This window comes from Carassius auratus, unplaced genomic scaffold, assembly GCF_003368295.1.
Source record: "Carassius auratus strain Wakin unplaced genomic scaffold, ASM336829v1 scaf_tig00216121, whole genome shotgun sequence".
NCBI lineage: Eukaryota > Metazoa > Chordata > Actinopteri > Cypriniformes > Cyprinidae > Carassius > Carassius auratus.
In genome coordinates, this window is record NW_020528419.1 from 51,166 (window position 1) to 78,536 (window position 27,371).

Genomic DNA, 27,371 nt, shown 5'->3' on the forward strand with positions numbered 1-27,371 from the left:
ATTAGTTTTGGCTAAATTATTACAAAACTTAATCAGTCATTCATATTCAAAATCGAAATAACAGCATTTGTGATTAAATTTCACAAAAAGAGAAACAACCCTATAGGGCCCTATCATACAGCTGGCGCAATGCGATACAAGGCATAGCACCATTTGCATTTTCCCATCCAGTGCCATGTCGTTTAATTAGAAAATGTATTTTGGTCTAAAAAAGAGGAGTGTTCAGGCGCATTGCTATTTTAAGGAGCTGAAAATAGACTGCGCCATAGACCAGCTCAAACCTGGTCTAAAGTCTAAAGTCAATGGCGCAATATTTTTTTGTTATTTAAAGAGTGCGTTGGTAGAAAATGCGCCTCTGGATGGGTCCACAGTGCACGTTGACTTTGCTTATTACACACATGGATTCCTGCTTGTCCCGTAGATGATCTCATTGCGCGCTTTAACTTTGCGCACAAGCAGATCGGTTTCTTCACTTGAGAAACGTTCAGGTTTTCCGCCAACAATCCCATGTAATAGCGTTCCGCCATGGCGCTAAGCACATCTCGCTCTTAAAGGGAATGGGAGATGACACTGATTGGTGTATTGAACGTTATGCCCATTACTCATTAAGAGAATAGGGACGCTTTACACTTTGCATTTAGATCGTTAAAATATGGCCCATAGTCTCACACCATTTTTCCGACTCAATTATATTATTTTTGTTTTTAAATTAATTAATGTCAGTTTCAAAAAAGCTACACCTTGTATTCTGTAATCTGTTATGCTGGATGGGTAATGTTCGTAAACACACACACACACACATACACACACACACACAGACAGTCCTGGCAAGACAATATGGCTGCCAATCGAGATAGTGGACTAATTTCCTGAGTGCTATGTGAATCTTCTGGTTATCTATGGCTGGGTTCATCCCAAAGCGATAGTGAGATAGAGCCCACAGCTGGGCAACAGAGATAGTGGCTTTCAGTATGATAGCCTCGGCCTGCCTGACTGCCTGTATAATGAGGAACGAGCGAGGAAGGGGGAGGTGTCGGTAACCATTGGTTTCAAATCAGTTGTGTAATGGTTGAGATCAGGATTTGGGTATAAAAATCTGATTAAGGATCAGTGCTTAAGGGAAACACATGGACAGAGCTGAAAAAACAAAATGTGTTAGAGCTCTGTTCTGCAGGAGAAAAACAATGACAATTTTAATAATATAAAAATACAAAAAATACTCCAAGATAATTATGTACATGGGCAAAACAAATATAGTTTTACATTTGTCTGTACAATTCATGTTTTTGAAGGAAGTCTCTTGCTCACCAAGGCAGCATTTATTTGAACAAAAATACAATAAAAACTGTATTATTGTGAAATATTATTACAATTTAAAACATAAGCTTTCTAGTTGAAGTTTATTTTTAAAATGTAATTTATTTTTGTGATGGTAAAGCTGAATTTACAGCATCATAATTTGAGTCGTGTCACATGATCCTTCAGAAATCAATATGCTGATATGCTACTGAAGAAATATTCTTATTTTTCTACATATCATCTCTTAATATTTTTGTAGAAAAAAAACAAACTTTTTTGATTAATTTAATGCATCCTTGCTAAATTATTATATTCATTTTTTTCAAAACAAAACAACTTACTGACCCCAAACGTTTTAAACAGTAGTGTAAATACTGAATAAATATATATAAAAATAATAATAATATGTAGCTCAGTGTTGATGTGTTTTGTAAAAAAAAAACTATTCAGGCTAATGTTTAAGGACTAGACATATATATATATACATGTGTATTTATATATGATAAACAGTTTATGATACCATGTTTGAAATTAATTTCCAATGTAAAATCTGGTAACAATGATTTAAAACCAGCTTAGAAACATTAGTTTAGGAAATGGTATGTTTTGTTGTACAACTGTTAGTGCATGTGTCCCCGTGCTTGAGTGTGTGGTTTAATAAAGTGCAGTAGCTTAAAACCTAAACTCACTGTCAACCACAAAATAAAATATTCATCTCTGGCATATGACGGATTCGAATCCAGATCTCATTTCAAACTCGTTCAGCTTTAAACGCCCTCAAACACAACGTCATCTCTCGCCCTCTCTGTCATCTCCAGAGCGACGGCATCCGTCATCGTTCCGCACGCCCTGATCGATGCCTTTTTTATCATGATATGTTACGAAAGTGACTTATGAAACTCCCCTCCCCCCGACCATTTCATCACTGCGGTATTAGGATTGATGGCACTGCAGCTAGAGGAGATTAATCAAGCCCAGAGCACCCTCCAAAGCGTTCTGCGCTCGGCTGGGGCTGGCTGTGAGAGACGTGAGGGCACGGAGCCGGAACAAGCCTATCATTGGAACCGCTTTCTAGGGGACCTAGATTCATTCCGCCTGCAGGCTCTTATGATCAAAAGAGCATTCTTCTTCTTCACCACTGCCCACCCATCCTCCCCTCGTCCGCCGTTCATCTCTCTCTCCCCCCTCTTTCTGGGTCTCCTCCAGGACTCGACTCCAGAATTGATTTCCCAGGGACGGCACCTCGTGCTGCTGCGAGCTGCTGTAAGGGCTCTAACGATCAGGCTGTGGATCATTAGTTTAGAGCACTGTTTTCCACTGCCCAGAACCCTGAGGCTCATACATCTTCCCCTCCTGCGCCTGCAGCTCAGCCCTGCGAAAGCACCTCATCATACACACACACACACACACACATACCTTCCTCAGTATTTGGCACAGGCGTATCATACCCATCCATCTTTGGCTGACTATGCCACTGCATTTAAGTAGAAGAGGTGAAGAATGCAAGAGAAAGACAAAGGGAGGAAAGAGAAACGATGACGGAAAGAAAGATTAAAGGAACATAAGGGTAAAACTACATATTTTCCAAATTGACTAGTTGGTGGTTTGGCAATGGACTGTCTGTCTTAATCATTTCAGGCTCACCTGACCCAGTTTGGACACATTCTTGAGGGACGTTTACATAAGACACGTTCTTGCGTTTAATAAGTGAGCGAGTGCAACAGAAAGTAACAGAATACAGAGGTTTTGAGAGACATTTTTAACCAATGTTTACTAGTTTTACTAAAGGTGCTTTTTAAATCTCAATTGACAGTAAACACATTCATTAATTAAAAAAATATATATATCAAAAATCGCTTTATAAATTTCCAGGATGAAGCGGATTGATGTCTAATGACTCCCATTCATACTTTTTTATGGAGCCCCACAGATGACATGCAGAAAAAAAAAAGAAGGATAATGTGGAAAAAAAACATACAATTAACAGCATTTTAGGTCGCATTTATTAATTAGATCCCTCTTTTTAAGTAAATCATGGCCAATTTGTACTAATTTTGTCCACTAGAATTACTTAAAACGTGGCATCCATAACTAACACTAAATGCAATATGCATAAAACACCTTGAGATGCAACACAAAGGAAAAAGATGTCTTATCTGCAATGTGTATGGTATCTACACAAACTAGTCGACCTAGTTCAACTGGCTGACACATTCCTAAAAGCACAAATTCACATAATTTCCAGTTCCACTAGTTAATAAGAGTAAAGAGTAAGTTTACTGCACAAGAGAGACCGAAACTGATTCAAATCCAGTTGGCATTTCCAGTCCTACATAAAATATTATGGCAGTAAAAAAAAACCTTCTATCTTGCAATTCTAAGAACCACAACGTATGCTACAGATGATGCCCGCTCCATTGAACATTGGAATAAAACGCTAAAAATGAAAGACATGATCCATCCTAGAGCCACAGTCCCCAAGGAGATGCGTGTCTAAAAGGTCTTTGCGTTTGAGAGCGCAACGGTGAGTCTCTCATGATGAGGGGCATAAAGAAGGGATTGTCGCCACTGCCGAGGTCCTTATTATCTTCAGCTCAGGAACAATGTGTTCTGATTTCACCCTCTTGCAGTCTGTCGATGAGCTGAACAGAGAAGCTGATTGGACTTCCTCAGGCACGGAGGGCAGACTCCGTCAAATCCGCGTATGCCAATCGTCCACTGGGTCTCAATCCCTTGCGCCCTGTCCAGCTCATTTTCTTTCTCATTTGTTCTTCTCTCTCACTCTGTAATTCTGCACTGAACAATAGAGCAGCTCTCTGGACTGTGATCCGAGGGGCCATAAACGGTTCGGTAATGATGATGTGTCACTCTCTAAACACTCTGGCAGAGGAAGCCCATCTTTAACTGGCCTTCATCAGGCGAACACTAAATCAACACCGCCAGCTCTCAGACGCTGAAGTAATCAGCTTTCCACTGTTTTAAAGCACATTTCCAACAATGGAAACCAACCCATTCCAGCTGCAGAGTTAATGTTGAAATAGAAGAAATGGCGTTAAAAAATACGCTGAATGGGAAAGAAAAAAACATGGAAGTAATTCTTTCGATTTTTTCAGATGTGACTGAATTAGGGAAATTCATGTTTCGAAGACAAATTTGTGATTTTAATCTCATCCGAAGAGTGATTTAAAGAAACAGCAAACCAAAACAAAAACAACAACAAAAAGGATGACAGTGCTAAATGGAGTTCAAATCAAGCCGCCCAGCTATAATTTAATTTCTTAGCCGTATTCAGCCTGGCTAACTGACACGTCCTGGCTCGGGAAGTTTCTGGAACGCTGCTGGGTTTGGACCTGACACTGATTTACAGCTGTGCTTTAGTGGCTCTAATAAGCCGGGCAAATGCCTCCCCTCAGCCTGGCACCAGCTCACTGCCTTCACCCTAATTATTCACATATTTTGGCAGCAGATTCCTTCCCTGCATCCCTCCCTTCCTAACTCCCTGACGCTTTGAGGATAGAGAGAGAGACAGACACAAAGCTCTTAATCAGAGTATATCAGTTAAAATAAATGAGAGCAGAATGAAAAGAACGCTTTGCTGAAATTCCCTGGCTCAGGCCAAATGAGTTGAGTCTGGGCCAGACGGGTGAGATGGGAGTTGGCTGTGGAGGGATATGTGTGTGTGTGTGTGTGTGTGTGTGTAACACTGCCAGTGTCTGGGGGAAATCTCTCACTGGATATAAAATTTAGGCACAGACAACACACTTGCCACATACTAACATTTATATATTGTCACATAAACATAAACAACAGGGATGCACAATATATATCGATATCAGTTATTGGCTAATAATTTATTTCTATTTTCATAAAAAATATATAAAATCATGATTTGCACAAAAATATTGGGCAGCAAATCAGTATATTAGAATGATTTCTGAAGAATCATGTGACACTGAAGACTGGAGTAATGATGGTGAAAATTCAGCTTTGCCATCACAGGAATAAATGACATTTTAGTAGGGATGCACGATAATAAAGGCACAACATCGGTATCGGCCGATAAAAGCTTAAAATCTGCCGATGAGCCAAACCGATAGGGGGACGACCATGAATGTAGCTTGAGCGCCAAAAACTTAAACTTACAACATGTCAGCTGTGTGGAGGCATTTCGAGATCTGTCAAACAGATAACAAAGTTGCTATTTGCAATATTTGTAAAGCACAAGTGTTGCGAGGAGGCGTAAAACAACTGTCTTTCAACACTACAAATATGATTACACATCTTAAGAGCCGTCATCCTGAGCAGCACCAAGACCTGTTTTTCAGGTGTGAATGTCTGTCTACATTTGTAAAATAATAGATTTATGGTAGAATCAGTAAAGAAGAGATACATGGATTTATCTTCAGTAAAATTAAAGTTTAAATATATCAGGCAAAAAATTTGTATATATATCGGTATCGGCCAAAATTATTTCGAAAATATCGGCATATCGAATATCGGCCAAAATCCAATATCGTGCATCCCTACATTTTAGTATATATATTAATGAATTGAATATTACTGTTTTTACTGAGTACAAGAAATGTGAATATTGCCAATATTTGATATTTATTCAAGTACACTAAATTTATTTTTATTTAGATTATCTTCACTGTGACATGGACCTAAAAGTTAATCAATAAATGAAAACATTTTCAAAACATTTAAAAAGATTGATTTTAGATTAGTTTAGTAGTAAAGAATTTTAATATTGGCCATAAAATGAAAATATTCATCATATTAGCCAAAATATTAATATTTTATCTCTAACATAACATTTCTTATCCCAACATTTCTTATCCCAAATGTCAGAAATTGGACAATTTCAAAAAATATAATAAGCAAAAAACCCTGATTAATAGCATGCCCGTTTATCATATTTCCATTTTTTAGAGCCCTTTAGATTTTGTTTTGTAAACATTCTCTAGAATTGTTTAGAATTGAACTTGGCTACCTGCACGAGCACCAAGGCTCAACATGTGTGATGGCTTGGACAGGTTCTGTATGTCTCTCCTCTCTGTCTCAATGATTGAATGCTTGAGCTCTGTGCTGGGATGTCATCTGGAGCAAAGCTCCATCAGAATCCTCTGATAAGACCTCTGCATGGAAACCCCCAGTGCCTTCCCCACCTGTCGGCCCTCCGCTCTCCCAAACCTCAATCGGAGACAGAATCTCAAACGCTATCGCTCTTTGACGAGCTGAACAATGCTGTCACTGCACGATACAAGAGGATGCTGCTAATTTCTGGTGAAAGAGAGAGACAAAAGAGAGGTATGCAAAAGAAAGCTCGATGGCTTGATGTGCGGGGAGAAATATGGTATCACAGCTTGCCTAAGGGAAGCCTGCCACAAAACTGCCTTAGTCTTTCTTGACGGGCCTGAGACTGTCAGAGGAATCTTCTGATGTCACTTCCTCCCCCGACAGCATTGACATGCGTACGAGCCGCGGGAGGGATGGAGAGAGACGAGGACTGCTCCTCGCCACTGTATTCTTTAATGTCGGCTCTTTTATCGGGGATTCAAGCTGTCAGCTGTAATCAGAGGACTCCTGGTGCGGAGCAGAGGAGATAAGACCTGCCTGTCAACAACCCATCATACACTCCACACATATGCTTGCACTCATCCCACTCATCACACCATCCCAAGAGAGAGGGAGAGAGACAGAGAAAACACAAGGGATACAGGTAGAGAAAGACAAAGTGGAAAAATGAAAAAGCTGATAAAAAAATAGAAAGGGGTAACAAGGGGACAAGAACTAGAGAGACGGTCTCGTGGCGGATGACAGGGAAAGGCTGCAACAAGCCACTTGTGTTTTGGTAGGTTTTTTTGCTGTCTATGTTACATCAGCGAGAATTAAAATCAAATTGAAATTTTTAGGGGGTAAACTCTAGGGCATGTCTAAAATGACACTTGATTATGTCCTACCAATATCACTGCCTATTCCAGCATTTCCTGGGAATCCTGCTGAATCTATGGCGTCACAGCAAATAAAATAGTTGTGCAGTGTGAACTGAACAGATAGAAAAAGGAAACACTGCTGTAAGTCCAGTGTCATGATTGGCTGACACAAAAATCCTCCATTTTGTTCATACAAGTTGCATCCATTTGCACCAAACTGGAAAGTAAGTTTTAAAAACGAACAGCATGGATGATTTTAAAAAGGCTTTCGTCATTTGCCAGTCTGTTTATTTATTTTGCCCCAGGGAACACTACTAAACGAGTTCAATATCTTAGAATATACCATGATGAAATTAGGTTTAATTCTGCATATTAAATTAAATAATTCAACATTTTATTTGAAAGTATAAAAACACACTCATCACACACTGCAGCTAAGGTTGATTTTGTGTATTTCACCCTACTGAATTCATTACCAAGGCTTCAGGGCATTACTGTGGTACACAAACACACACAAACACACACACACACACACATGACTTCACCACAGCAGCAGCTGTTAGAGAATTACTAATAACTATCCGTGCAAGCTGACAGGAGTCAACCAGTGTTTGGTTACCAATTACTGCACGGCGTCCTTCGCTGTTTACTCCTATCAAATGTGTGTGAAAACACTGACTGACCTCAAATGAGGATTCAAATCTGAGAATGAGACCAACTGAGAGAGCGAGAGGGGTGTTAACATAACTCCAGGACTATGAATAATGCATATTATGTCACTAGCCAAGAATATATAACAACACAAACACATCCCTGGATGTTATACTTTGATATCTTAAAGGGATAGCTCACCCAAAAATGTAAATTCTGTTATTTCATGTCATTCCAAACCTGTAAGACTTTGTTCATCTTCGGAACAAAAATTAAGATATTTCTGATGAAATCCGAGAGCTTTCTGACCCTGCATAGAAAGCAACACAACTGACACATTCAAGCCCCAAAGAGGTAGTAAGACATCATAAAAATAGCCCATGCAGTTCAATCATAATTTTATGAAGCTATATGCTTATGAAGCTTTGTGCGCAAACAAAACAAAATGACATTCTAAACAAGACCTTATTTTACAGAATGGATCTTAACTAAAAGTAAAAATATATTTGTTTGTTTTTGAACAATGAGTAAAATCTCTTTAATTTGTCGTACATGTTTAGGTTTAGGTCCTTTTCAGGTCAGCTTCAATGAATGGCTGATATAAAACAGCGTCCATGATTATTTATTAACTGTAATTTATTCTATAGCAGATTCAATAAAAATATAATGGATAATGGTGGTGTAATTGCGTTCCAGACCCCTGCTGTGGTTCTTTAAAATTGTGTGGGTGAAAGATTTAAGTGCTGGCGAGATAGATAAGTGTTTAAAAAGTGTTAATTGTGTGAATTAGTTTGGGGTTTTGGACAGTTGTTGCCCTGGAGCTCAGTGATTAGTATCAGTGTTTGCTTCCCGTCTCCCGCTAACTCTCTTCTCCCATGCTCTACCCAAACTCACTTATCCGCCTACAAATGCCTTAAGCTACTACTTTGACGCAGCAATGCGACAGTCACACACACACATGAATACTCACAGACACGTACACAAACGGGCTATGCTAAGGCTGGCTGTTTTATTGAACTCTTTAAAACCCAGACCACACATTGCTCTCCCCTCTCACAAACTCCACATGCTTGCACCCCACAGCCGAGTGTTGTCACATAATCTCATTGATCCTATTTTCTTACACAGTTTGGGCTCCTTTAACGTGTGGGAAACCAGCAGCGATCTAATTATGTCTAATTGACTGAATTTTATTGTATTAGTCTCTCCAATTTATTATGGTCTCACACTTTTTATGTAGCCTCATGCCCGTTTTTAGCTGCTCTTTAGATTGTTTTACCAACCAGTTCAACAAAAGTCCAGATTTGTGAGGTGCAATGTCTAATGAATTATTATTAGCAGCCATCTAACAATCTATAACAAGCTAACAACTGTTTTCAGCATAGCAGCAAATCAGCACATTGGAATGATTTCCGAACGATCATGTGACACTGAAAACTGGTGTAAATTTTAGTGCTGGGCAACGATTAATTGTGATTAATCGCATCCAAAATAAAAGTTTTTGTTTATATAATATATGATTTAAACCTAAATGGATAATCACTGAAAGTTGCATGAAGAAAAGGCAAACACAAACATGTTTTTGACGTCACAATTACATCTATACCTTCTTTCTGTTCCATTCCTTCCTGTATGTCCCACACACCCACATGCAAGCACACATCATCTCCCTCTCCCCCAATTACAAATGAGTCCATTAGTGCGTGTGCAGTGCCGTCCCATAATGGCAGCTGAGATTTCCATCATGATCATAACGGTTCCCTCGGCTGCCATCAGCACAGATGGAAGGTCTCTCTTTAGAAATGAGCTATCTACCCACCAAAGGGCACATTGCAGGCTTTGTTATTTAGCCCGCTGTGCACGTAATAGCGTGAGTGTGTGCGTAATAACGTGTGTGCAGCCGCACGTGCCAAGACTGCATTGTGTTTGATGAGCACTGAAAGGTAAATTGGTGATAAAAACGCTCTATACTCACGCGAATGGTGGTAAGACATCCATATTTTACAGTCACCTCTTATGATGCTTTGTTACAGTGAATGGATGCCATTAATTTGCATAGTCAATTGTGTTTTACGTTTTCTTGCTTCATTTGATTCCGAAGCAAACTAGAGAGCTGGATTCATTACTGTCTTTGATTAATTTCAAAACATGTCGAATGAAAAATGGGAAACTGCATAGAATATGCAAAACATTTCTCAGCTTTTTAACATACAACTACATTTAAAGACGTGTAAAAAAAATATATATTTTTTTAAATTGTCCACAAATGCATTAATGTGAACAGTTTAATTAGAAGTGGTTAAAAGTAAATGTGAGGAATGAGAGTACTCTCTTGCTTTCTATTTGTCTTGATGTGGAAACACAGGATTCTGGGTACTAATTACCTTGTTACAGATAAACACATACACACACAACTCTGCTTTCTTCTGTCACAGTAAACGCCTTTATCTTCAAGCGTTTGTTGTCATATATCTCAGTAGGGGTCTCGTCTGTGCAAAGAGGATGTTTTCTCATGATTTACGTTTGCGAGAATATACAGATGAGCAGAGAATAGCTTCTTCAGCTTACAGACCTTCTAAAGGCTTTTAAAAGCTAAGGAAGGGCAGATTGAAAGGAAGAAAAAGGCATCTTGAAGGACCACAGCACTGAATAATTAAAAGAGATGGGACTGATATGTTTGTGTGCTTATGGGAGGAATGTTTTTATCATCCAGCCACCTCGCTCCACCTTAAATCCAGCCGAAACATTACATAAACATATTACTAAATTGATAAAAAAATTAATATGAAAATCTGTTTAACTGATTGAATGGATAAGCAAATGGATAAGGATTCTCAGTCCCACTTTATACTAGGTGGATTTAACTATACTTACATAAAAAAATAAGTACAATGTAATTATTGTGTTCTAATTGTTTTGCAAAACACAGTAAAACTTTATTTTAAGGTGTCCTTGTTACATGTACTTACTATTATAATAACAATACATTATGCATAATTACATACAAGTAACCCTAAGCCAAACCCTCATCCTAACCCTAATCATATAATAAGTACATGGTTAATTAAAAGTACTCAGTACATAAATGTATAATTACATTAAAGGTGGTTTATGGTTTAAAGGATGGGTCAATAGTGTAATTATGAATGCAATTACATAAATAATTACAGATGTAATCCCATGCAGGTATTTTTCAAAATATAAGTACTTTGTAAAAACGTATACACATAATAAGTGCATTGTACCATATTATTAACCCTTTCACACCTGAGTTTAAAATATTCTATCTGAGACCCCTTATTTTAGAATGTCTTGCCTTATTGTTTCCATGGCGATGCGTCCTGCTTGTCATGTGACACACCACAGCCACAATAGTTCTGTATGACACATGGATCGCTTTTATTTAGTTTTTCCTGTTTTATTCAAAATGTTCCCAAAACATGCTCACTATATTATGAAATATCTGCTATTCCGATTCGGTATATTTGGTAGTTAGTTCGCACTGAATCTGAGCTATGGGATTTACAACATGCACATTCATCCTCTCCTCCCGAAACACGTTAAAGTAAGTCTCCGGTAAATTGAGAGAAGAGCAGAGTAAACTTTAGTTACCTACACAATCTACCTACAGGATCACCGTTCCCACAGACAACAGCGTATATTTTACAATGTATGTAAATGCAATTGTATGCTTTTGCTAGTGTGTGTGTATGTAAATATCTAAAACCATAAAATAAGCATTATATGTTTGAAAATACTGAATAGTTTTGATAATCTGACAAGCATTCACCACATCCGATCTGGATCTGCACCAGCCAAAGCCCGAAAGCGGATTTAAATTCATATGTTGATACATACCTTTATTACTTTCTTCCTTAGCTTTCTGCTTTTATCCATACAATGAAAGTCAATGGAGTCCAAAACGACACTGAACCCTATTAACTTTCATTGCATGATTGATTGATTAATTAATTGATTTTTTTTTCTTCCCAAAATAACCTTTTGTTTTCCACAGAAAAAATAAATTCATACAGGTTTGGAAAGATAGAGGATGAGAAAATGATGATAATTTTTGAATGAAGTATCATTTGTTATTGACATCAATTGTAATACACTGGGTCCGAATTGAATTTAAGCTCTGGAATTTTTTAATAAATTTGAATTTTAATCTCATATCACTCCTATTTGTTTGACATTAAATTTACATTAGCTTTTAAATGAAGTGTATGTATGCTAATGTGACATTGGGTTTAAGTAATGTAGAGTGAATCATTCGTTTCTAACTAAAAAAAAACAACAACAACAAACTAACCATCCTCTGAGGTTCATTAATCTTCATTTCTCTCCAGAGGGCCACTTAGTGTCGGTGATCTGTCCTGAGTCGGAGCCACTTACATCCTCACTTACACAGACTGGACACAATCAATGGCTCTCCTGCTCTCTGAGCCTGAGGGACCATTGTTGAGGTGTTTAAATAGGCCCTGATAACAGCAGAGAGACAGTGGAGAGAATACCACAACCATTGCATCATGCTGCTGTCAAGACATCCATAAAGAAATGAGCTTCAGTCACAATGCAGGACATCAACGGGGCAGCCTCATTATTCCCAGTCAATACTGGCTGTCACAAATGAAGTAGGGTGTGGATGAACACACACACACACACACACACACACACACACACACACACACACACACACACACACACACACACACACACACACACGGATTTAAGGCAAAGTCCTTATGGGCATTATATTTACATATTTGCAGCTTGACACACTGGACCCTTAAGCCTAGACAATGGGGCTGTTTTAATAAGAGCCGAAATGTCTCCCATGAGGCCTCGGTTGCACATCCAGCTGGGGGATTCCATTTAATTTCCCTCAGGCCGACAATGTCTTGTACACATAATTGGAGCCTCACGCACAACAGGCCGAGCTCTTTTGTCGATCATCCTCTTGGGGTTAATCAGGACACAGACGGACACGATTTTCCTGACCTGACCTGTTTTTGCAAAGCTGAACACCCTCCAATTATTGTGCTGTAACAAGCGTGTTGGTGAACACTTGGGATAGGAGACTAAGGATGTGTCTACACATGAGCCTGCGTGTCCAGTGCGCTCAGCGTATATGCCAGCACACTTGTCATTAGGGTAATTTTGTTGAAATCCATAGATGCAGAAAATGCTCTGGGGAAACATTACAGCGAGCACAACACTGAAATAATTAACTGCAAGTCTCTATAATAATACAAATAATACAAACATGTATTACTATGCTATATAATTTTTTGTTTAAATGTGTTGTTGTTGTTGTTATTGTTATTTGAGCACATACTGTGTAACAAAGTATATCGTGTGAAACCTTAACTCAAGGCCTATAATAAAAAAAAGGAATATAAGGCCTAATGGTTTAATAGTGTTGGAATTGTAACCTGAAGGTTGCAGGTTCGAGTGTCGGCAGGAGCTGGTAGGTGGGGGGGGAGTGAATGAACAGTGCTTTCTTCCTCCATCAAATTTTGCCTTCAGAACTGCCTTAATTCTTCATGGCATAAACTGCCGATCTTGTTACTGTGCTAATTGATAGTGTTTTCACTATACTTTGGATATTAATATCCAGCGCAGATTTGATGTTAAACGGCTCGTTCAGTGAATCGCATGGCGTCTCAGTAATCAGTCGTGAAAAAGTGATTCTGTTCAAATTCCCTTTAAAATCTTAAATGATTCCCTTTGAGCTAAATTTACCTCTTACCCTTACATCCATGATGCCAATCTCCACCACATCTCAAATCTGCTCTATTGGGTTGAGATCTGGTGACTGTGGAGGCCATCTGAGCAAAGTGAACTCATTGTCATGTTCAAGAAACCAGTCTGAGATGATCTGAGCTTTGTGACGGTGCATTATTCTGCTGGAAGTAGCCATCAGAGGATGGGTACACTGTAGTCATAAAGGGATGGACATAGGTTGTGCTGGTAGGTTGTGCTGTTTAAACAATACTTAGTTGGTACTAAGAGGACCAAAGTGTGCCAATAAAATATCACAATATTACACCACCACCACAAGCCTTAACTGTTGAGACAAGGCAGTATGGATCCATGCTTTCATGTTCTTTACACCAAATTCTGACCCTACCATCAGAATGTCACAGCAGAAATCGAGACTCAGACTAGTCAATGATTTTCCATTCGAATTGCAGCCTCCGTTTCCTGTTCTTAGCTGACAGGAGCGGCACCCGGTGTGGTCTTCTACTGATGTAATGCATCTGCTTCAGAGTTCGACGTGTTGTGTGTTCAGAGATGGTATTCTGCATACCTTGGCTGTAATGAGTGGTTATTTTAGTTACAGTCATCTTTTCATCATCTCTAACCAGTCTGCCACTTCTCCTCTGACCTCCGACATCATCAAGGCATTTCCATCCACACAACTGCCACTCACTGGATATTTTCTCTTTTTCAGACCATTCTTTGTACACCCTAGAGATGGTTGTGTGTGAAAATCCCAGTAGATCAGCAGTTTGTGAAATACTCAGACCAGCCTGTCTGGAACAAACAACCATTTCACATTCAAAGTCACTTAAGTCCCCTTTCTTCCCCATTCTGATGCTCGGTTTGAACTTCAACAAGTCGTCTTCACCACATCTATATTATATATAGGTGTGCATGTGTATACATATATATATATATATATATATATATATATATATATATATATATATATATATATATATATATATATATATATATATATTTATATATGTATGAATGTATGTATGTATGTATGTATGTATGTATATATATATATATATATATATATATATATATATATATATATATATATATATATATATATATATATATATATATATATACACACACATGCACACCTATATATAATAAAAAATGTAAAAGAAAAATAGATTGATAAAAACAATTACAAAAATGAAAAATAAAGACTTATAAAGTGACAAAATAGAGACAAAATGAAATTAACAAAATAAAATAAAGCTATTATTTAAACAATAAAATAAAAGCTAGACTATAAGGCCTACAAAAATAAAATAATAAAGTGCATGTTTAGAACTATTATTGTGATATCTATATATTCTCTGTTTTCAGTTTTAGTTAGATTTCTCAGTGCAAGCCATGTAACATTTGGGAGACCTTAACTTACTCAAAGCTTAATAAAAATAAAAAAAAATGAAAAAAAAAATGCATAAATGAAAAAACTATAATAGTAAAATAAATAAATAAATAAATAATAATAATAAAAACAATATAAAATGTTTAAATACACACAATTAAAATAAATAGAAGAAAAATGGTAAGCCAAAAAATAATACAATATGTGATAATATATGTAGATAAAGACTATGAATGACATTAAATAAAACCATTATTTAAAATAAAAAAATGAAGATAAAGGCATGTAAAAGATAAAATAAAATGTATATAAAAACAAATCTGCAGCGATGTTCTTTTTTATGGGCTCAATGCAATGCATGGTAATGTATGTTTCAGTAAAGAAACATCAGGTAAAAATCCATAAACTTGTCTATTCTGAAGTCAATATTTGCTTTTCAATACAAAGTTTATGCACCTTTGCGTCACAAAATGCCAATGGACAAGAACACTGATTGCATATGTTTCCATATGAGTCAGTGTATAGCGGCTTATGGTCGGTGTGTAGGTGTGAAGACCTTGACAGACATCCACCATGCATATGGCCTCAGTTTAACCTTGGACTGTCTGGGGAAAGCAATCAGCCTGCGGAAGATGTGACGGCAGAGACAGAGCGAAGGATGAAGAACAAAGAGATGGACGTGAAGTAACATGTTCTACTTTTCCATGTGTTAGGAGATGTGGATCTGAACCCAAGGTCTGACCGCATACATTATTTAAACTAGAAAACATTCAACTTGTTCTCATTTATATTCATGAGCACAGATAGCTAGACACATCTCACACCAGGTGAGATCCATCACACAACTACCAATCTCACTTGGAATGGAATATTCTAAAGCATTTTACAAGTACACAAGGACAACTCACACGCAGATCTTTCACTAAACTATGTAGTTAGTTTAATTAGGAAATGTAAAAAATATTATATTATATTTTATGCAACAGTTCTTTCTGGTCCTTGAATCTGATTGGCTGATAAGAGTATGATTTTAGAGTGATATCAGGACAACAATAGCTGTTTCACAGTTTGTAATCGTATCACTCTGCTTGTGGTAATTCTTACAGTAAGTGCCATGGCGGATGCCCAAAACCAGTATCATTTTATAAATATTACTGTTTTTGTGTCACAGAATGGTTTTCAGGTGAGAATGTACTTGTTTATAGTTCAAATATGCAGTTTGTTGATAAAGATAAGGGGCCCTATTTTAACGATCTAAATGCAAAGTAGGGCTGGGAGATATATCTAACGATATGATCATGCGCATCTAATCAGAAAAGCTGCTTCCGTGACCACCGCTAAAATCGCCATCACCTACTTATAATTGGAGTGGCATTTAATAGACAGAGCCGTAGATCGCTGACAATCGCTACGCAATATCGCATTCATTATCGAAGGCGATTCATCTGCGATAATGAACGAGATATTTGTTTAATAGCATCTTTTTTTATGACTGAAGGCGAACATCATCTTTAGGAAACTGTTCTTTCTTTCCTAATATTTAAACACTAACACCAGTCATTCAACATTACAGTATAATCAAGAGCTATCAATTTGAATATTTATTAGACCTTGACAAATATCTTCTAATTTAAGTGAACTTAAATCAACAAGGAGGAAATATACAGAAATTAAATAAAGCTAACAACACTAAATTCTAAATGAAAAATAGATGAATCTTTAAAGTTACAAAAGTTATTGATTTCCTCTTCTTTCTCTCCTTCTTTGAATAACAGACATGACAGGTGCTGGGTTATTGGGTTATTGGGCTGCTATTACTTTATAATAACAGATCTGCTATCACACGGATCTGACATGCATGCTTGTAGTTTAGTTTGTGCATTAATATGAAATACAGCCTACAGCAAATGCCGACATATTTGTGACGGTAAAGTGGAGTGCGCTTATATGTTCTGCATCTAAATAAACAATTATTGTCAAATAAATTAATAAAAGCAGCAGTTGTGAGTGGGGTGGCCAACTACTTCCACCACTGTGTCAAATATTTTTAACACTGTTGAACTGGAAAAATTAATCGCTGGCTTTAATATGCATTTTGACAACACATATTATATTATATTATATTATATTATATTATATTATATTATATTATATTATATTATATTATATTATATTCTGATAATTCATGTGCCTGTGTTTACTTGCATTATACCTTACTTTGATGTTGTTTGCAACACTGATCAAATCATTTTCACCTAAAGCTTTGCCACTTTATCATAAATCACAAGGGATGTTTCCCTTCAATTCCATTTCAAGGACTTGGCAACCTTGTCTGATTCACACAGGTGCATTATTACCTTTTATTGGCTTGTGCAAATGAATGCTGAGGTCGAGGGCTCTCGGGAACATCTGTTAATGGAAAGTGTAAAATATCTTATGCCTTGGGTTGAAAGGCAACATAAAAACTTAAAATCAAAGAAGTCACTGCACTATTTCTCCAGAATAACCTTTCTTTTGTGTGCGATTTCGTTCCACACAGCCTCTCTATGCTATACTGGAAATAATAGTGTTTGCTCAGAGGAAAAAAGCAATGCCTTTTCACTGAGTGGGTTGCTACACAACTAATCAAGAATGATCTTGACCCTTTTTCCATCTCCAAGTGCCTGACTACATATATAAAATTCAGTTTATGATAAAAGAATAAAGGAATCACCGGGACCACATGTGCGGTTGTGGCAGGGCTACTGTCCATCCCTATACATAAGAGGTCAGACAGGAGGTTGCAGGGACAACAAAAGAGTATTGAATTTGAAGGTCCTATGCTGCGAGGTTGTGTCCCTAATGGCAAGAGCACACAGTGGTCTCGGCCCTGGATACAATCCCCAGCCACTGCCACCTCCCAGAACACTGAGCCCTCCTCAGGGACTAAAGAGCCGTCAAGTGCTCTCATGCGATTGTGTGTAAAGAATCTGGAGGCATCAGCAAGGCTCATCATGGCTTTAGGGAAAAGGAAGATGCTGAATCCACACTAACAAGTTGATCGTTGTCCACATGTTAGAGGCGAGCGTTAGTGCCCAGATATACAGCATGACAGAATGAGGCTCTGCCTGCTGGGGGAGATGGAGGAGAAAGAGTGTGTAAATGTGTGTGTGAGTGTGTTAGCAAGTAAGGGTCGGTGGGGGTCATTACTGACTGCCTTGAGGCACTCTGATGCCTCTCTGCTTATGCTCAGCACAAACAATAGCTGCAAGTCACCATTTCCACTAGAAAACAAGCACACACACACACAAACACGCACGCACGCACTCGCACACATACAGTACACAAACTGTTGAGTTTTCTATCAATAACAATTATTGCTAATATAATGCTAATTGCTTTGTTGTCTACAACAAATATAAATGAGCTGATAGATTTTTTTTTCAAATAGTATTAATATTATACAGACATTAAAAATGTATTTGTAATGTCAAAACAATTCCAGTTTAGATAATATATAGTAGTATAGTATAGTTTAGTAGTAACATCATTTAGTTTTTGTCATTTTTATTAGTAATTGTTTTTTAAAATGTCTTTATAGTTTATGTCTCTTTCAGTTTTAGTTATTTTAGTACAGCTAAACTACTGTTAAACCACTGTAAATAAAAAATGAAACATTTTATGCTTACATTTTATTAATTTCAGTTAATGATAATTTTATTTCAGGAAACAATGTTCATGGTTTTATTCCTTCCTCTGGGAAAAAGTTATTATTATTATTATTATTATTAATAATAATATTAACAAACAAACAAATAAATAAAATGCCGTAATACCATCTGCATCTAATACTGATGATAAACTAATGTATTTAGTTATATAAATATAGAATTAGTCATATAATTAATATCATTATAAGTAATTATAACCTGCCTATAATAAAGGGAAGTAAAAAAATACTAATAAAAAAAAAAAAAAAAAAAAATATATATATATATATATATATATATATATATATATATATATATATATATATATATATATATATATATATATATAGTTTATTATTATTTCTCTTAGTTTTAGCTATTTTAGTACTGTTAAACTACTGTAAATAAAAATGAGAAAATAATTCAAATGAATTAAAATTTGAAGTTTCATATTTTAAGTTTACATTTGATTAATTTCAGTTAATGTTTATTTTATTTCAGGTAACAATTTATATTGTTTTAGTTTTACTTATCCATAATAACTAAAATAACAATTATAAATGATAGTTATTATTATTATTATTACTTTTATTATTATTCTAAACAAATAAACAAACAAATAAAATGCATTAATATCTTCTGCACCTAATACAGGCCTAATCAGACAAACCTTAAATGATGTACTGTACTTATATAATTATATAAATAGTTATATTATTAATATAATTATAACTAAATATAACCTGCCTATGATTGGGGGAAATAGAAAATAAACAAATAAATGTCTTTTTTTCAAATAGTATTAATTAAAGAAGACTATATATATATAGAGAGAGAGAGAGAGAGAGAGAGAGAGAGAGAGAGAGAGAGAGAGAGAGAGTACACCAGTAGCCTTCAGTCCCCATATGATGCTGTTCTCAAACACAAAGAAGGTCTTTTTAATTGATGTCAATCAAATAGCAGCACTCCACCAGTGCAATAAGTGGGCTACACTCTTTCTCCCATAATGCACTTCTGCGGCAGACAGGAATGAGAGGGACGGCCAGGGGTGAGGGGGTGGTGTGTAACTGCACAGCCTGCTGACCTGACCTGCCCATCCATCAAGCAGCATGCATCACCCTGCTCTCTCTCCCTCTAAATCCTTCTGCTGTCTGGCAAGTCAGAGGGCCTGTAAGGTCGTCACATAATTTTGGCGGTAGGCCCCTATAATGAGCGCTGCCTGCCCACCCGCCCCTAGGATCCCGGCGATTAGCCTTCAACACACAGACACACGTGATCCGCCTCCCACAGCTCTGGCATTTACAGCGCTGACCTTGCCTGGAAATAACAAGGATCAAAATAGCCAGCGACCATAAGAAAGAAATTAAAGAAATAAACACGTCATTAGAAATAAAATGACGGAGACGTGTCAGCGCTGCAGTAGGGGACGCCGAGTCTCCCGAGCATCAATCACCCTGCCAGCCCAGAGCCCCCCAGTCAGCTCAGGGGAAACGCTGCTGACCCGGCTGGGGAGCAGAGAGAGGGAGGGAAAGACGGAGCGAAGGAAGAAAAGCCAGTAAAAATTTAATGCACTACGCAGAGCGGTCATGTCATACTTGGTTATGGAAATAATCCCAGATGCTTGCAGTGGCTGAAATGGAGCTGTTACGTGCATGCCTCCTAACTCTATCTGACAGCCGTGATGTACGACTACCATTACCGGAAAATATCACTTCAACTAACCCATGATCCTGCTCCACTCAGGGTCACATTACCCACGAGGAACAAATTACACCACTCCCCCCGCCGCTTCCTCCCAACCCTAAAGTAAATACAAATTTCCCTACATGGGCCAGTACAAATGCGGGGTGATACGTTAGCTATGACAACGCTCGGCGGAGTGACGGAGATGATGAAATACGTGACAAATCATGGGCTGACGGGCCACTCTACAGCAATCAGCCTCTGTCCCGGCCTCACGAGCGCCCACTCAAGCCTGTAAACACCCCTCTGCTTGCTTATTTCAGATTCAGGGAGGGCAAAACACATAATCTTTTATTGCTGACAACTTGCTTGTGGAGCTTTATTACCCACCCCGTTTCACCGCATGGAAGTGTGGCGAGGAGATAAAAAAAAAAAAAAAAAACATTTTATGTGCCAGTGCTCTGGCTGAGTGATGGAGAAACTAATGTGCCTCTCCTCTTCCTCCTCCTCCAACCGCTTCAGAGCAAACATCGTCAGAAGACGAAAAGAGAAGAGGCGGATAAGGGGGCAAAAGCAGAGAATAGGTATCTGGGGCGTTTACATTCAACAGAATTGGTGGAGTTTCGGTAATGACATCTTTGTTTTTTTGTTTTTTTAGATGTCATTCCATGGAATTGTCACTACTCATTTCAGTTGTGACAAAAAGGAACACATAATCATAATATTTTGGGGAAATAAAATTGTAGTGTTTTTTAGTATATTAGCATTAATGTCACTACCGAAAATGTGCTGTCACTACCGAAACATGGGATGTTTTTTTTCAAAAATAATGTATCATGAATTATCAACTAAGATGTTTTGATATTTTTTGGTTCAATGTAAATTTAAGATAATGAATCCTTTGAAACTTTGAAATCAGTATAATCAACTTTTTGCCTTCTACAAAGAAATATTGGATTCAAAATACAACAAATCTCATAAATTACACGTAAAAAATTGTTAAAAAAAAAAATTATGGATGACAAATTTAGCAAATAGCAAAAAAAAAAAAAAAAAATTCAAATATATATATATATACAATCTAGATGTAAGCAAAATCTTAATTGGTCAGTATTACCCTTTAATTAAATTATTAATACAGTGTTTCGGTAGTGACACATTTGGGGAGAGGACAAATATTTCAAAACTTTCTGTACAATACAATATGAGAATTAACTGCACAATTAAATGCTTACCTTAGATATAATATAATTTGCATAAAATTCTTTTGGTAAAAGATAATTTTTTTCAAGATGTTTACAACTCAGTCTTTGTACCAATGCTGTAGAATGGCCCATATGTACGATCATGGTTTTGTGTCAAGCACGTACACAATTCTTTTAAAAGCGCAGGTCACGAATGAGTGAAATTACCCGTATTTCGTCACTGATAAATCTGCAACTGTTTTTTAAATGGCATCCTCTACCCTTGGCCTCACACCGATGGGGGAAGATACACAGGCCCATGAGAAGAGCGAGGGGGCGAGGGGAGTTAAAAGAGTTCAGCGATAAAGGTCCTCTTATTTTCCCTTTTAAGGCCTCATCAAGTGCATTAAAACACAAGAGGACGTTAATTTAGAGCCAAAGGTGGGACGCTTTAAAGGTACTTAAGATTAATCTGTCCATGCTTGTGCGATTTGTCATCTCCATCTACCTCTTAAAGGTAATGGGCTGATAATTGATTAGCACACATAAAACCATTTTTCAGCACGCTTTGTGCTCTCAACGGTTTCAGTGGTGTATTTAATGGGTTTTAGCATTAAACATGTTGCTTCAAGATTGTAATGCTTATGCTGGGATTATAAAGTGGTTTAAAAGCATTATTCATAGTGAAAGGCACTATGTTTATTAATAAATGTTCATAATCACACAATGCACCACATATGATGAGATCTATCTATCTATGTGAATGAAAATTATAAATATTATTTCCAGAAAGCATCTATTCATTTACTGAGTAAAAAGTTAAGAAAACGTTTAATGAAAATGATAAATATTATTTCTAGTATATGTCCAAGTAAATAAAACTGTACGAAAAATATATTTAATGAAAATTAAATAATACTTCTAGTAAATATCTATGTAAACACACACACACACACACACACACATATCTTATTATTGATATAAAAATCAAGCTTTTCAGATGAGTAAAATGAGACGGGGAGACAGAGACATTACGCTGGTCATACTTAAACCTGAACCTACAATGGCTTAAGAGCACATGTGTAACCCACTGCACCACGGCTCAGACATGAAGAGGGATTCTGAGGGTAGAGAGGCACTAAGCCTGAGCACATGTGCTGATTTGTTGCTGGCTAAAGTCGGCACAGATTCACTTGAGCCTCAATGGGCTTTAAACGCTCTCAGATGGGGCAGACCTGTTAGTGTTAACTGCGCCATGAAAAGGGGACGTTATTGGATCCGGGCAGCTGTGGAACATCAAACAGCCGTCAGGCGGTGGAATCTCTCTCGCTTGCTCTCTGCCATCCACAGCAGACGTAATAATCCCACATGAGCGGCTGGTAATGAGAAGACAGGGTCCTACCTGCTCTCTCTAATAACAGACACTTCTTCTGCACACAATTCAGGGCAGGGGGCGGGGGCCTGGGTTTGGCGGGTGAGCAGGTTGTGGGGAGAAGCGAGAACAAGATCCCTGGCACACTGAGAGAAGGAGAGTGAGAGAGAGAACAAAAGTAGCAGGGGCATCCAGGGACCGAAGTGGAGCCAAAAGCCTGGAAGGTGGAGGCCAGCCACAGTTGCCAGGGCCAGTCAAACGCTTTTAGAGCATTCTGGACGCTGTTCGGCCAGCATACTGCCAATTCATCCAGCAGCAGGAGAGGGAGAGCGAGATGAGAGGAAGCCAGAGAGGGCAGACAGCAGGACTAGGGCTGTGTTCCAGTTGGAATAGGCCCGGCCTGCATGATGAACAGTGTACAGTCTGTACCATTTAATAAATCTCTCGCTCTGCTCCAGCTAACACAAACGAGATGTCAAAAGGCCATTAAACACTCTCACACTTCATCCAACATGTCCCCACTCACAAACACACACAGCTTCACATTAACAGTAACAATGCCCTTTTTAAGAAAAACAGCAACTTGGTAGATTCATTAGCATTTAATGTTAACATATTTTTTTAATTATTAAAACACCATTGCATCAATTATTCTTATTCATGTTATGCATGTTATGCATCATCACATCATAAATTACTTAAGAGAAAGGAAATAATTGCTTACATAATTAAAGTAAGCCTCCATTTGAAGCCTTCATTTGAAAATATTTCATAAAAATATATATTATTTGGCATTATAGAAAATAATATATCTTACAATATAACTCATATTAATTGAACTATTATGATTATTATCATTAAAAATATTAAATGTTCTAATTAAAATGACTTAAAATTCAATCACTTGAAATTAAACATTTGATTATAATAAATGCTATATATATATATATATATATATATATATATATATATATATATATATATATATATATATATATATATATATATATAATTTAATTAAACAATTATATATATTTTTTTATAATAATAAAATAATAATATAAATAAATACATATTCATATTAATAAACTGTAAAAATTAAGCCTCCATGTAAAGCTAGTACATATTACGAATTTATTAATATTACTAAAATTATTTTAGGAATAATCTTAATAATAATAATAATATAATAATAATAATAATAATAATATTATATGTCATTAAATACTTTACAAATATATTCACATATCTATAAAGTCATTCTTTTTCAAATCAAATGTATAATCATTATAAAACAATTATTAATATATTTTACATATTCTGGAATATTACAATAAATATATAGTTTCGCTTTGTAAAAATTATGCATTACTTGGAGGTTTACCAATTGAACTGGTGATGGGATGTTGACTGTAGCTGTATCACAGGAAATACAATTATGACATCACTTCCTGTGGGGCATTTTGATAAATGGGTTAAGAAATATGAACATGCATTGTCATTTAAGGGATAAAGGGAGGAAAAAAAGCCCCGTTCTTATCATTCTTGAAGTCAGAAAGTGATTTCTCCAGAGTGTCTTTTTTCATTTCCTGATTTGGGCCGGAGGAGAATAAAAAGAGACAGTTTGTCTGTGGATGAATAGAACTGACCCATTAATGTGACAAGTTGTCCTCCCCTACGGCTGCTGAATATATACTGTACCGTAACCGCTATTGCAGGGGAAAAAGCTACTGAATTCATTCCCACAGAGAAAAAGCATGTGAAAATATCACTGATCTGTCGCTTATTGCTAACGCAGCTCAACATGCTCACGGTTCTGTAAACCCATTTTAAGAGCTATTGACAGAAAGAGGTCCCTCTGAAGTGTTTGCAAATGTGTGTGCGTCTGAAAAACAGAGCTCTTGTTTCTTTGTTTACCTACTAAACCCTTCCATTGTTTTGACATAATTAATCAAAGGCAGAGAGAATGACATGACATTGTGGAAATCATTAGAGGAATAATGAGAAGCAGGAACGCAGCGATTAATGTCTAACGCCGCACATCTCTGCCATGCCATAACAAAAGGGCTTTGACTGAAAGGGCTAATTCGACTCGTCGTCATCAAACAACCACGGGTTTAAAACAGCAAATGAGGAACATTCAAAAAGAGTGAACAAAACAATATTTCCGTGTAATCATGCTGATGTTCGGCAGACAGTATGTAAGTGGTGCGATGTGTTTTGTCAATCTTTTCATAGCTCGCATCAAAGTTAGCCTAGAGCCTAGTGTTAAATTAAATTCATACCTTTAAATAATAGCCTCATTTTGTTATAATTACACTATAAATATGATTGATATAATAATTCAGCTCCACCTAACATAAATTATCATACCCTATGTCCTGTGGGTTGTGCCTTAAATAAATCTGTTGGAATTGCTACATGGTAATATGTGTAAAATGTAACTTGTGAAGCTCGTAATGGCTCTTTTCAAATTTCGCACACCATTTAGTCGTTCATAATTAATGCGGAGTTAATTAAGGCCTTCTCGCAGTCATTAACAAGATGGTAATTCTAATTAAATAGAAACACACTTTTAAGTAGAGTCTAATATTGGATTCTCATTGATTCAAGTTTGATTAAAAAAGAATAAAGATCATTTTAGAAGCTATATGATGTAACATGGTATTAATAACCCTAATACTACAACTGCTACAACTATAACTAGCTTTGCATTTCCTAACAGTTCTTGGAATTTGTGAAAAGCAGAATCCAATTTAATTTTTAAAATAAATTATTTATAATTACACTAACAATAATAATAATAATAATAACAAAAAAAAATAATAATAAATTATAAAAAATAATTTTGTAAAATAATTAAAATGATTAATAATTTATTTTACATTGTATTAAATTCTATCAGTCAGTTGGAGATTTAAATTAATTAATAAATAAGTATATAATAAATACATTAATAATAATAATAATAATAATAATAATAATAATAATAATAATAATAATAATAATAATAATAATAATAATAATAATAATACCTTAATAATAATATTTTTTATAACATTTAATTATTAATGTACATATACTTTTATGTATTTTATTTTTGTACTGCAAGTATAACCAAAGAGGAAGGTAAAAATATATTTCCATAAAAGCAACCAGAGGCAATGCAACGAATGATTTATGCAAGCTAGTGTTGATATGATGCAGACAATGGGAGAGCTGATCTGCCAGCTAAAAACAGCAACGATTTCCAGAAACAAGCTGCACAGTGAGTGCGTGACCTCCAGTGATATAACCGCTGTTAAAACGGGGGTTTTGTAGTTGTCTCTGCATATTATGCTAGGATAAGAGACAGCATTATGACACATTTCAACACTGAGAATTCCTACATGCAAAGTTGTCTTGTAACCAAAATAATGAGGTCCAGTCTTACCTTGTCTTCTTGGTCACTCTCGCTCTCACACTGCAAGACAAAGAAAAAAAGGACACATTAGAACAGTGTAGAATCTGCTAGATGTGATGGAGCTTTTTTTTTTTTTTGCTGTTAAATATAAAGCTATTATGAAGTGGAAATCTGATTTGGGCCGTCTCGCACTGCACAGCTCATCAGCAGAGTAATAAAAGTCTAAGCAGGAAAAGGCTGTTCTTATCTCACTCAGCGGCCAGGCCTCATTACATCTGCCTATTACAACCAGCAGGGTTTTTTCTCCCCGACAGCAACTAGAGTATGAGTTCAACTATCTTCACATCTCATAGGCCACAGACGCACTGCAGCTAGATACAGCTGTCAGTCCACTGCTTAATCTACTTCTGTGCACAGAGTTTGACTGTTTACAGAAAAAGCTGTGCATTTTACTCATGAAATCAACCCTGAAATCCAGTGAATCAATTACTTTGGTCAAAAATAGCTAACACTAAATGAATTCCATTTTTGTTAGGATTCGGTATAGATACCGATTTCCTGATTCAGTTAGATTCCATTTTACATGATTTAGATTCGATTCTGAATCATGTAAGCATTATAAATTGTTAATTAGGGCAGTTTAAGATTCATTCAAAGCATATTTTGAACTATTCATTATAAGAAAAAGCTCAGAACTGACATTTATTTTGCTATTTCAACTACATAGGTCGTATGAAAAAAAAACTAAATTGGAAAAAACACTAATTGGAGTAATTTGTTCATGAATCCGACTACACTGGCCACACTATGATTTTTAGTCAATAAAAAGAATCAGTTCATAACAGTCATTAATTTTTAAAATGGGCTATGCTGGAACACACTGTGTTTCTGATTCACTTAAAAGAACTGGCTCATAAGAGTCATTTGTTCATGAGTTAGGCTACACTGGATGCTCTGTATGTTTTTGATTCACTAAAAAGAATCATATGAGTGATTCGTTCATGAAATAGACT

The 27,371-nt window shown here is 36.5% G+C and overlaps 1 protein-coding gene across 1 annotated transcript in view; it reads right to left on the reverse strand.

Moving 5' to 3' along the window:
* LOC113097142 (autism susceptibility gene 2 protein homolog) overlaps window positions 1-27,371 on the reverse strand; it is a 290,559-nt gene that overhangs the window by 49,504 nt on the left and 213,684 nt on the right. Inside the window, exon 5 of the mRNA XM_026262339.1 lies at window positions 26,389-26,418. Coding sequence (XP_026118124.1) covers window positions 26,389-26,418 — 30 coding nt within the window. The remainder of the gene's footprint in view (window positions 1-26,388; window positions 26,419-27,371) is intronic.